Source organism: Micropterus dolomieu, linkage group LG03 (genome assembly GCF_021292245.1).
Source record: "Micropterus dolomieu isolate WLL.071019.BEF.003 ecotype Adirondacks linkage group LG03, ASM2129224v1, whole genome shotgun sequence".
NCBI lineage: Eukaryota > Metazoa > Chordata > Actinopteri > Centrarchiformes > Centrarchidae > Micropterus > Micropterus dolomieu.
The window spans coordinates 27576144-27589868 of record NC_060152.1 but is presented as its reverse complement, the minus strand read 5'-3'; the positions used below and the strand labels follow the sequence as shown (position 1 = coordinate 27589868).

Below are 13725 nucleotides of genomic sequence, written 5' to 3'. Positions count from 1 at the left end.
ACTATTATTATGCCAAGCAGTAATGAATCCAGAATTCACAAAATGTTGATGGTACAGAAAATGTTTATTAGGCATGTATCATGTAGAAAATCACAGCTGGCTGTTAAGCCCTGCTAAAATAATCATTCTGTTTTGTTGCACCATATGGTTCCACATAGGACTTTATGGTGCTAAAACCCTTTCAAAAATACATAAAATTTTTATAATAAACTAAATGTAACAATTTTTAAGAATATCAGTCATCAAACAGAACAACTGCTGTAACCAAGTGACCCTTGAAAATGCCCCCCCATGTGTTTTCATGTTTACATGCCCCCTTTGTTTTCCACACCACCCTTCAAAGCCATTTCCATTGTTTCTAAATGCTTAGGAGATTTTATGTGTCCTGAAATCCCTTAATAATGACAGCATCTTCTCTCGCACCGCCTCCAAATGGCTTGATTTATATTTTATTTTGTTTCATCTGGCGCCCCTTCAGTTGCTGGGAATGTTTTGTTTTTCGTCTTTCGATGCCTCTAGAATAAAGATACGCCAAGTACGACATAGAGTGTAAGCAATAGTGATGTAAACATCCAACTTCGGACCTAACGTGTCCACATTTCACCCAGCACCACCCAAAACACGCATGACGTGTGCGCACATTTGGATGACTTGACAAAAGACTCATCACCGAACTTGTAAACAGCTCCTCTTCAGCACCACCTGCCCCCATCCTGTGAATACTTTCATTTGTTGTTATTCTTTATAAGCTGATGGCAGTAATAGGCTGGTCTAAAATGGATGTTTCGTGAAATTAAATAAAATGAAAGGCTTGCCTGGATGTCTGATGGTGGTTCCTCTCAGAAGGATGCGCGTCAGGCGGTGAAGCACAAAGGGTCGTTCCGCTACTGGTGCTCCGGCGGTGCCAGCCTCCGCTCTGCTGTTCGTGTGTCGGGTGGAGGAGAGCTGTGTGCAGACTGAGGACACACACGATTGGACAAGAAGCGAAACCACTGACGGTGCACGCACAATATGACTACCATCCCAAGTGAGTTACATAATGCGTGAGGCATTACTTAACCACTGACTCCCCTCCATCACAAAGAGCCATAAGCTTCTGGCAGACTGCTGTATAATATGTAGGCTATGCGTGCTGACGTTTGATGTCTGTTGTATGTATTTTGCCCCCATGTTTCCTTTAAGAGTGCAGTTTTTTATTTATTTTTTTTTTACATCTGACACATGCCTCGATTCATTATTCATAAATGCACATTCTAATATAAAGTTAATTTAATATTTTAGAATATTTATCTGAATCTAAAACATTTGCTCCTTTGATGAGGCTTAAAGGCTCTTACATGGTTTTGGAATGTAATATTCCCTCAAGGCTATGTTGCTGACTGAGTGACTAACGTTATATTACATATAGGCCTTGCATATGTTCAACACGCGCAGGAGGTCTCTGTGCACTATGCGCATTAAGCCCAATACAGTCAGAGTAAGAGCGAGTTTGCTCTCCATGGTGCTGAAATGAGGGAGGTAGGCGCGGCTCCTGTCCCTAATTATATCCATTCATATGCAGATTCTGTGATGTAAAACACCATAATGTTTGCCCGAGCAACTGCGCCACTGAATCAAGTGGGGGAATTAGTGCAGAAACCCGGCTGACACTCGTTGTAGCCCAGATGAATCAAACGGTATCACGTATCTCTATGAAATAACGTGTTGGCCATGCGGTAATGCTGGTGTGCACAGGCAACACGCACGCACGCACGCACGCACACACACACACACACACACACACACACACACACACACAGGTGTTCATCATTACGTCGGTGTCAATTGAGTGGTGCTGAGTAAAATGTTAGCATGTGACCCATGAGCAGCAGTCTGTCTTCTTATCAATGAGGCCCTCTGCTGGAACAAGATGATGCCACACAGTGGGCTGCATGTTAACCTAACTCCTCGTCACTACGACCTGAATCACTACCAATCACACAATTCACAGGTTCATGAGAGTATTATCATTTGCAGTCAATAATAAGTCAAACTTGAAACATTTCAATGTGCACAACAACATGTCAATTCCGTTTAACATGTTGGCCCTGAGGTTAATAGGAGATCAGACAAAAAGCTGTCCATGTAAAAAAATAACCGACAAAATAATGTGCACACATGGCAAAGGACTGTAGGCAGCACAATATTATTTAATGTGGCAAGGAAGGTGTAGTTACTTTAAAGAGTCAGTATTTCTATGTGGAAACACATCCCTCCTGACTCCAATACTAAATGAGGTTAGATGCACACATAAATTACACATCTGTAAACTGTGAACTCATCTTTGGCTCTGATGGTGGCATTTGTATCTTTCTGGTGATCCAGGTAACGTGGAGACACAATATTCTGTCTTTGGCTACTGCATTTGAACCTTTGAATTCTGCGATGAACCCTGATGGCGTAAAACAAAAAACTGATGTTTAAGTCCATGTGTGAAAGCTGATCAGGACTAATGTACGATTTTAAGATCGGTTTAAAACCACTTGAACGGGAGGTCACTGCCCTACATTGTGCAGCACAAAGTCATACAAGCAGAGTTTCCCAGATGACGTGAATGCAGCATTTGCCCTCGTTTCTTTATATGTGGGAAGCGTCGGGTTGTAATAAAATGGAATGACCACTAGAGGTCACTGATGTTGTTTAAAATGTGTCTGAAGCGTTTGAACGACTCCACACCAAGGCTGAATATTTTGGGTTTACTGTGATCACACACCTCTAGGTTACATTTAAATGCACGAGACCTCTCCCCTCAGCGTATTTAACCATTTGCCTGTTTCTGGGAGTTGATTCGCTACTCTTCAAATGTCACCCGCTCAACACAAAATCAAATACTGAAACTCCACCTTCCTTGTTTTATTATTCATTTCGTATAATTTAAGAACATCTTCCAGTAAATAACGTGTGAAACACAGTTGCAAAATTCATGATGTTTCTTTAAAAAAAGACACTGCTTTATGATCCCCTTGTGCACACAGTGCACACAGTCTTCAGCCTATCTGTGCGTAAAATCTAATCTAATTTAATCTAATCTAATCTAATCTGATCTGATCTGACGTGTCCTTGGAAGCTCCAAAGACTTTGTGATAAAGAGCCCTAAAACTCTGTTTTAGTTTTTTTTTTCTCTGAAAACTGTGTGGACCTACATCTACTTTCTTCACCTTTATAAACTTGGTGGTGACGGACGTATCTTTGCTGCTCAGACATGTGTGCTTTGAGTCTAAACCTGTGTCTAAAATAAGTCATTGAGGAAGGATCAAAATAGACAAAAAAGAATAGTTTTATTTATTGCAATTTGAGTAACACATTAATATCATAATTTAAGTCATTGACCTCCTTAATAAAGTAAACCGGTATTCTCTATGGACATTGTGGACTGTGGATCACCATCAACAAAAGCTTCCACACATGGGCTCTCGTGTTTGTATCTTGTGGCGGTCCGTTGGCTCTATTGCGCGTCTGTTTGGAGGTCTGTGACATTAAAATTGTTTGGGAAGCCCTGCACTGAGCGACCATGTGGGCGTGTTTCTCTCGGCCCAACAGTCTCCGCTCTTGTGTCGAGTCCAGAGCGCAAAACGCACTTCTTCTGGTGCGACCGGAGAGCGCAAAAGTAGCAGTCCTCCGACCCTGACGCGCACACCATCTCCGACTCCCGGCGGCCCCTAGAATCCAACTTCACTGCGCGGGAAATAAAGAGCTTCTTAACATCTCCCGGTGACTCTTCCAGCCATGGACGCATCTCGACTCGTTACGCTATATGTGGGCCTGCTCCTTGTTTTCCTTGGGAATATACCGTGTTTCCAGTCTGCTGCTATCATCTCTCCCTCTGCGCCGAGGAGAAACAAGGGAGCCAGGGTCTCTCATCAGGACGGACAAAGGTCGTCCAAATTCCTAAAAGACATCTTTGCGTCTTCGCATCCTATGGTGGGCCATCATAAAGAAGACCCAAAGGACGCAATTGTGCCGCATGACTACATGCTCTCTATATACAGGACATACTCGACTGCAGAGAAGCTCGGACTAAACGCAAGCTTTTTCCGCTCCTCTAAATCTGCCAACACAATAACAAGTTTTGTGGACAGGGGAACAGGTTGGTTGACGTCCGCTGCCAGCTCTACCAGTTCAGTTCCAGCTCAGTCTTGCATAATTCTGTGGCACAGCTTTTCCTCAACTGACGGGTCTAATATTCTCCTCTTGTATAGATCTGAATGAAATGTGGCTAAAGACTACAGTAAATCAAGAAAACTACAGAAAAACAAGCTCGCAGCAGCAACTTTTACGCACAGTTTAGACCAGGGGAAAAATATGTGCAAATGCAAATTTTAAAATATCAATGAATCACAAGAATAAGTGTTGAAAGCTGCAGGATTGTATGTTATTCAGGAACAGTTTAGTGATTGTATTCGGATCTAGTTGCTGGAAAGTCGCTGAAACATGTGCTTTTTTCGAGTATTAAGTTATATTACACTTAAATTAACCTCTGGGTAACAGGACAGTAAAACACTCTAAATGAAGGCTGTAAATCACTGCAGTGCAGGTTGCAGCAAAAAAAAGTTCTCAATACAGAGGAAACTTTTCTTTCAGTTATATGAGAGCACTCGGTTGTTCATTTTCGATTTTCCCTATTAATCTCCAAACGCAAACAATATTAAATAAGCCCGACGATTTAAAGCAGAGACTGACGATTTAAACCACAAACTAAGTTTAAACCGCGAAATACGGCACATGTTATAAAAAATCTGTTGCCATTATCGTGCCCAGTTCGGCCAACTTGTGCTGACAAAGGAAGCTGGGGGCCATGGCAGAGCGGCTCTGTGCGAGAAGCAGGTGTTTGGGTCAGTTAACATGTGTAACCAAGTGATTTGACCAGCCTGAGAGGACAAACAGACTCTGATAAACACAAACACATCCAACGCACACAAGGGGACATAAGCCGAGTTAATCTTTGCAGGAGAAATAAAAGCTATCTTTGTTTGCGCTCCCCTCCTGTCTGAAACACTCTGAGCCTCATCTGCGCGCTGCAAAAAATATCATCATTACGAGTTATTTAGTCCAGAGTCGGCTGCTTAAATCAAAGTATTATCTACCTACTTGTTGAGCCTCAAGTATTTCTAGTGCAAATCAACTTTTTAAAGACTTATGTTCAATAAAATGTAAATAAAAAAACGTATTTGTTAATTTTACTAAAAAAAAAAAAATAACTGCATTGAACATGCGTGGTGCTGTCTCACACAACTGCTCTCTTTTAGACAAAAGAGGATGAATCTGAAGCTAAAAGGCTCGTCCGTGTGGCAATTTCTTGCAGTGTGAACTGATTTGATATAAAACCGCCTCAGTTTCTCCTTTGATTTTGATGTGATGTGTCACTGGCTCTGACCCCGAGCTGGACCCTCTGAGAGCTGCTTGGCATCGAACGGCTGATTCGAGTATTTGAACTCGGTGATCTAATTGAGTGTTCATGTCATAACATATCAAACACTGTCTATTCTCCCATAATGACCCAGCTCGGCCACGATGGGCACATCACCAAAAAACGACGAAGGGAAAAAAAAATGAAAGAGCACTTCCTCGGCTGTGAAGTGATTCGTATTTCTTTTACTGCGGAACCTCCCTTAGCGACCGCCACTTTAATTACGGAAAATTATTTTTCTTCCCGTTCTTTCAGCTCAAGCGCCTTTGGTTTCTTTTGGGATTCCTCCCAGCATCTCCAAAGTGTTGCATTGCATTAACCTGCAGAGTGAACCTCAGCTGGGAGTTTTCGTTATTCAAATCGCCTCCGTCAGGAAATAAATACACACTGAGGCAGCTTGCTTTTGACGCGTAAAGTTAACAGGTTTTGCGTCTTTTACGCATTATTCATCCATGCAGAGACAGGTTTTACTGAGTGCGCCTATGATCCACGGCTTCTTTGGCGTTCACACGTTTGTAGGTAGATGAAATGTGCTTATAAAACCAGGCGGGGTGTTTCCTGGAGGTCAGAAAAGGCAAGATCAGAAAAGAATAACCCGAATCTGAAAATTACTTTTGGCACTTGGGGTAACTCATTAAAGCGCAGATGGTGCAGCCTCTCTCTCTCTCTCTCTCTCTCTCTCTCTCTCTCTCTCTCTCTCTCTCTCTCAATCTCTCTCTCTAAACAGAGGCATAGATGACAAAAACATGTTTTGCATTTGTTCAAATACAAGCAACAAGGTCAAACAAAAGTGCACAGGATGCCGTTTTAACCAAGCAATAAAATCCGCCCCATTCTCCCCCAATTATCTACCGTCAAGCATCTTACGCGTAATGGAAAAAATGGCTTTTGACATAACAATGAAATTAAGAAAACTCTCTACGTTTTTTAACTGTCAACACGAATATCTCAATAATTCCAACAGTGTGTTCAGTCAGTCAGTCAGCCCGTGCAGGCACGTTTTAAGGGGAATGTTGTCGTTGGCAGGATGGGATGAAATATAAGAGGGGAAGTGCTTTAATGAGGAAGTTGGGAATTCAGAACTGTTAATTATTTGGTGAGCTTGTATTCGATTTGTTTGAGGTCTTATAAAAAAAAAGAATCCTAATGCAGACCATACGCGCAAAGTCACTGAAAGGAGCACAAGGTTTCAATCTGCTTTTATTGTTTGACTCGGCAGGGTTCACGGAGGAAAAGTGACAGCTAGATTCAAATATCTCTTTAGAACGAGTTTTACAAATCACACCCCAGGAGTGTTTAGATGTGGGCATGTCAATTTTATTTTTAAAGAACACGCTCAGGCAGAAATGGAGCCGACGCAACACGCTTTAATTTCTTTCTTTTTTTTTTTTAAAGAGACAACAAATCAGCCATCTCAACAAGAAATTTAATTCTGCTTTGAGGTTTAAAACCAAAACTTTCTAAACAAGTGGACACATCTGACATTTAAAAAGAAAGTCATTGCTCACCCACCCCATGGTAAATCAATGTGTTTAAAGACTTCTCTCGATTTAATGTAATTTTCTTGCTCATTTCTGCCCGTATTCTGCATTTGGCTGCAGGGAAAATGTCAATGTGGTAATGTCGTGTTCACCCCTATTTGCGGAATGTTTTCTCTTTTTATAAGAACAAAAGATATAAACGGAAAATGGTACAAAAAAAGAATAAAACCAAGAAAGATTTAATTGTAAGTATGTGCGTGATAATAACTGATAATTATGCTAAACAGAAATAATTCCGATCCTAAATGTATTAAAAAAAACACTCAGGCTGAATTCCTTTTTGTTAAATGCAGATATTTTCACCATTTAAAAAAACTCTAACGCTTTTCATGCATTGTTGTATTCCAGTCTCATTGGTTCGCCTAGATGGAATATTTGCAGGCCTCCTGGGTCTCCAGCAGGGAATAATGCATTAATTGTGCATTGTTCAGTTGAGTGTACAGTATGTCGCCTTTGGTCCGTTGTGTCTGGCAGCACCCAGGGGCCTTCACATCACTAGGCCCCTTGTTGTTGTTTTTTTTCTTCCTGTCTTTGCTTTACAACTCTGCAAGAGTTCAGAAAAAAAGAAAACTAACCACACTTCTGATGTTCTGACTGCTGCTTAGACTTAAGAAATTTTAAGACTGTAAAGAAGGAAAAGTTTACTTCCCCTCTGTCAAGGAGCTGGAAATTAATAATCAGTTTGTCATCAAGTGAAATGAAAGCAGCAGCCATTTTCATTAAAAAACATGCTGGCTTTGATTATAAGTGGACTGACATTACATTTTCGCCAGATTTTTATTGGATTATTGTCACTGCAATGTCTGAAACGAAATTTGGCCCTATGATGATGGGTGATTAGTAATTAATACATAAAACAATTTTGTTTTGAGGGGTGCAAGCGAGATTAGATACTTCTTCCTGCATATGCAATGGAGTTTGTGTGCTTTTCATCCCAATATCATTTCAAATTGTTCATGTGCATGAAATGAAATTAAGAAACTCGAGAACCGCAATTTTAGGGAGGCAGTTTGCAAACTTAACCCCCATTCAGTCTGTATCATTATGAAAGATACACCAGATTTTATTATCAGGAGAGCTGTGTTTGGATGGAATCAAATCAAAATAACTTAGAGGTTTTATACATATGATATAGTCATAGTCCACCATAGTTGTTTTTTTTTTTTACCGATAATAAACTGTAAGTTTATATACTCTCACCCAAACTGAGGACTTGTCAGCTGTACTTTGTTTCAGGCAGGTTCAGGGTGGACATTTGAAAAACAAGAAAGGGGGAGAGAGAGAGAGAGAGAGAGAGAGACAGAGAGAGAGAGAGAGAGAGAGAGAGAGAGAGAGAGAGAGGGCCTCTGTGGGAGAATGTGACCCCCCCCCCCCCGCTCCCTCAATCCTTCTGAACACTGTACACCCTAAGTGAATCTGACTGCAATTATTTTCTTCTTTTATCCTTGCAGACGATCTTTTGCACTCTCCTCTGCGAAGACAAAGGTATCTGTTTGATGTCTCAACCCTTTCAGACAAAGAGGAGCTGGTCGGGGCAGAATTAAGGATATTTAGGAGAGCGCCCGGGGATTTGCAGACTTCCCTGCAGACGACGGGTCTGTACGATATCCAGCTCTACCCCTGCCGCTCGGACAAACTGCTGGACTCCAGGTCTCTGGACCCGCTGGACTCCACCAAGAGCGGCTGGGAGGTTTTGGACGTGTGGGAAATGTTCAAAGCACACCAGCGTCATTACCATCACCCCCACCATCACCATCAGCAGGGGAACCAGCTCTGCCTCCAGCTCCGCGTCACTCTCGGCAAATCAGACACCGAAGTGGACCTGAGGCAGCTGGGGCTGGACAGGAGCAGCCGGTCCCAGCGGGAGAAGGCCATCCTGGTGGCGTACACCCGCTCCAAGAAAAGGGAGAATCTGTTCAACGAGATGAAGGAGAAGATCAAGTCGCGGAGGTCGGTCGGCGAGAAGGAGGAGGCGGTGGTGAAGGCAGCCACGGAGGAGGGGGTTTCGCTGAGGGGGGTAAAAGGCGAGGGGCCTCGGCGGCGGCGGAGGACCGCGCTGAGCAACCGGCACGGGAAGAGGCACGGGAAGAAATCAAAATCCAGATGCAGCAAAAAGGCGCTGCATGTGAATTTCAAAGAGCTGGGTTGGGACGACTGGATCATCGCGCCCCTGGATTACGAGGCGTACCACTGCGAGGGTGTGTGTGACTTCCCTCTGAGGTCGCACCTCGAGCCGACCAACCACGCCATCATACAGACTCTCATGAACTCTATGGACCCAAACAGCACCCCGCCTAGCTGCTGCGTCCCCACCAAACTCAGCCCCATCAGCATCCTGTACATAGACTCAGGCAATAACGTGGTGTACAAACAGTACGAGGACATGGTGGTGGAGCAGTGTGGGTGCAGGTAGCGGCCCTTATGCATACAAAAAATAAACTTTAAAAGACAGAAAAATCAAAGATAAGTCTTGATGGGTCCCAGGTTGAAGTCCTCACAGGTCTGAATGCTTTGACGCATGACGCGCCTTGTCTTTATTCAAAAGGGATGCACACAAAGGCAGAATCTGCTATTTATTCAGACTCAGTACAGTCACAGTTATTCACACTCTATGCCTTAAAGTGTTATGCCTTCATGCCCATCCATGCAAGAGGTCACCACACATCAAACCGGCTTCTGTTTCCCAGAGAGGGAGAAGTGTCCATATGGCACAAGGAATGGGTACAAGGCGAGATGGGAGCCTATTGAGTCCGACTGTGCACCTGTTCGTGCCGAGACCATAGGACAGTGGGCTTTGCCTGTCAGTGCTTTGTTGCAGCTCTGCCGTGTGATCCTGCCAGCCAGGCCGGACTCTTTTGGGTATGTGCATCCAGGCCGTAATTGCCACTGTCCAGCTGGAGTCATTACAGGCCCGAGCAAGTGCCTGTTTTCCAAAAAAGGGGGTGAATGTCTAATCTACCAAACAAACACAGACACACACACACACAGACACACGCGCGCGCGCGCGCATGCACGCACACACACACGCACACACAGACTGGTCTGAGGAGAGGGAGTTTGGTGGTGGCAATGCCTTCAAGAGATTTTTGCCTTACTGGAGACCAGTTGAGAGGCACTGGAAGATGTGGACAGTAAGGAGACAAAACCAGACTGGGGCCCTGTTGTAAAAAAAAAAAAAGGAAAGAAAGAAAAAAAGCACACACGAACTTTTTGCTCAAAGTCTGCATCTTTACGAAATGCACTTCCACCACTGACATGCGCAAAGGACATGCGGTCAGCGAGAGAGTTGTCTTCTCTGATGACGAAAATATATGAAAATAAGACTCGCAAAGGAGACGATATTTAAATGCACATTAGCTTTGAATGCACTGCTGTTCATTTTTTTTGAGCTGTAAATATTTGTACAGTTGAAAACTTTACAAAGTGCAACGAATGAAGAAATGACAAAACGGCATTTCTTTGTAAATATACAAAATGCACTCAAATCGGTATAATTTCTATTCTAATTATTTTATTATTTGTGATGTACAGAGTTTCATGATAATCATATATTTCTTACATTGATAAGATTAATTTAAGGTGTATTCAATATTTTTTTTGCAGAGGGTGGAAAATACCATTATTAATGTCTACCTCATAATTACATATAGGATCTGAGTTTTGAGGTGCATTCAGTTAGAGTGTAAAGAACTTTTACAATGATATATAAGATCATTTATATACATATATTACTGGATAATATTCCACACCATTACTGTACAAATAAAATTCAAAACAAAGTCTGGTACTTCTGATGATTAATGCAACCCTTTTTTGCATTCATTTCATTCATTTTATGTGTTTTTAAAGAGAGTCTGACTTCCCCCCAAAACACAAAAATCCAATAAGACCATTGTGGGGCATTTCCTTATGAGGGAATAAGATTGCCAAGATGTTGTCTTTTTATTAATGGATTCATTACATGAAAAAAGTCATTACATTAATAGTATTTTTTAAATGATGATGGCCTGAATTACTTTCTATAGTCTCCTCATGCATCATTATATTTTGTTCTTCCTGGATGATTAAATATGCTCAAATTACACCTGGTTTAAGATCATACTAAATTACCTTTAAAGTAGAAAAAAGATCAAATATTATGGCAATTGTAGACTATTCCATATTTAGAGACTTTCTAAGCTTAGGTTTTTGCAAAAATCAACACTGAAATCCCACAATAAGTGTGCGCAGTGCATATGGAGCACATCTACCTTTGCCTTCAGGTATGCCAGCTAATTCCTCCCCTTTGTAAACAGTCTCTCATTATAGACAACAAATGTCATTATTCACTGGCTGGCTGGCTCAGGATTGCGCCACAAAAACCATATAAACATATGGTGACCATCCAAGTAGAAGGAAATCCACTCACTGACTGTCACTGATATGGCACAGAATGTAGGAACCCAAGCTATTTCCCAATGAATTAGCCTGCCTGGGTCAAGTTTACTTAACACTTTAATGTTTCGAAATCTGCGGATGAAAAAGTTTGAAAGAAGGGATTGCTTCCATATAAGCTATCGACCTTGGCCTGGAAACAATTAGGAAATTGCTTTGAAATGTTATATGTTGTCCAGGCTCTTGTACAGTATCATGTCACTCCCCACATGTTTGCTAGGGGGAAACAGAGGATGCTAAGTGCACTCTTTAGTGGCCGCGGCAAATGACTGACACAACAACCATTCCCCTGAGTATAACCAAATGGCCCTTCAGGCTAGAAGTCTGGTACACCATTGCCGGGGTGCTACTAGGAGCCATGCTATTCCTGCTGCTCACAAGCGCACTATGGGAGGTACTGTGCACCACCATGAGACTTTGCAGCTGATTCCTGATTAGATACTGTAATGTCCACAATTTTAAGCAATGCCGTGGTAACTTTTGGGATAAACCTTAACTTTTAGATTTATATTTATTTGACAACTTCCCCGGTGTGGTGGGCACTGGCCTGGACGTGAGGCTGAATGTTAAGGGAACAGTTAAATGGTGATGAAAGGGAAAGGAATGCTTTGTTTACCCGCTTCAATCCCTCACTCTCAAGTTAAATGTTCCTATAAAGTTCTTCATCACAACCGCCTTATTGTCCCCCCACTCCACGCCGAGGCAGAGAGAGTTGTGTTTATTTGAAAGTCGGTCCTAATATATTCGTCTAAGCAAAAAGAAATCGGCAAAGAGACGGGTCCTTTTCATCAGAAACACAAATAATCTTGACACCCCACATCTGTGCGTGCAGGCTCCTCTTTAGGGATCTGTAAGGCTGCATAAGTGAAGATCTACTAGGTGTTGCTCTGAGTGGAAAGCCCGGGAGCCTCTCCAAGATGTAAAAAAACATCTTGGCTCATATAGAGACATAAATGTTCCTCATACTTAACCTCTCCGTTATCAGTGATGTCCTCATCAGCGACAGGAAAGGTATAAATCACTCTGATCTTTCGAGGAGCGAGGACCTCTCAGCAAGCAGAAATTTGTTTAACGGGCATTAAGGAGCATTAGAAAATTCATCGTGAGGACTCAGATCTTGTGCTTTGATTTGTTGAATGGATGCAACTTTAATGTAGAGAGAGGAAGAGAAAAGAGGAGATTGGACGTTGCCATTGCCAGACTGTTAAACTGCTACTGATGAAATCCAGCAAGAATTTATTTATTTTTCAGTGACTGTTTCTCTCCTCACAGCATAATCTCTTTTTTTGCCTCTAGAGGGGTCTCTCCTTCTCTGGTTTCTTCTAGTTCCCACGACTATGGTTTGCTGATAGTGTAGTTCCCTCAATAATAAAGCTTGACACATTTCTCCAGCCAAGAACATAGGCCAGTGCAAGGTGGCGCTTCTCTGTACTTAGCAGATGTAGAATAAAACACTTTGACAGACTAACATGTCTACAATATATGTGCATTTACACGCAACGTGAAGGAGTGTCTCTTTCTATATGTATTTGTGTGTCTGTGAGTGTGCATGAGTGGACAGAAGGGCAGCGGTGTACACAGATGGACAGATGAGTGGTGCAGGAGAGCAGCAGATGCCTGAAGTGACCCCTACTGCCGCCTTTCATTGAACCACTGGCTTCAACACAAAGGCAGGGGCGGCCCCAAACATTAAATACACTTGCTTGTGCCTTAATGCTAGAGGTCACCGCTTTTTTATGTCCTGCGATCTGTTTTATTAAACTTATTTTGGAAAAACAAAATTTTGTGTTTTGTAACAATGTTTGAAATCAGTTGGCACACAAGAACTAAATCTGTAAAGAAAATAAATAAAAATGTGTCTTTTGGTTGGTTGCACTTAGCAGCTGCTGTTTAAGCAGAGACAGATAACAAACCAGCCATAGTGTAACAAAAGACCAGGATGCTCCCTCTAACGGGGCATCTGTCTGTCTCCTCCTCTGTGGTCCTACAGAAAGTCATCCCTCCCTCCTGTCAGACCATAAGGTAACAGGAAGAGAGACACCTCCACTTCACCGCAGATAACCTGCTAATTGCATTAAATTCACTCTCAACTGGGCTTTTGAAATGTGAGAATGACACCATTGTCCTGTCGATTATTTCAACTGCAGTAGAAACTTTAATGTGTATTCATGGTATCTGTATCTTTGACAAATCTTAGCATTAAATGCATTTATCAGCTCTGAAAACAGCAACAACTAAAGTCAACTTGATAGATTGGAATACCTGAGAAGCCTGCTTTTGTTCTGTTTATTTTCTAAAGGAATG

General features: G+C 42.2%; 1 protein-coding gene across 1 annotated transcript; it reads left to right on the top strand.

Moving 5' to 3' along the window:
- Positions 1–3765: 3765 nt before the first annotated feature.
- On the top strand, positions 3766–9400 carry gdf6a (growth differentiation factor 6a). Its single transcript, XM_046045114.1, has 2 exons — positions 3766–4126; positions 8439–9400. The coding sequence occupies exons 1-2, from the start codon at positions 3766–3768 to the stop codon at positions 9398–9400; spliced, it is 1323 nt and encodes a 440-aa protein (XP_045901070.1).
- The last annotated feature ends 4325 nt before the right edge of the window (positions 9401–13725 follow it).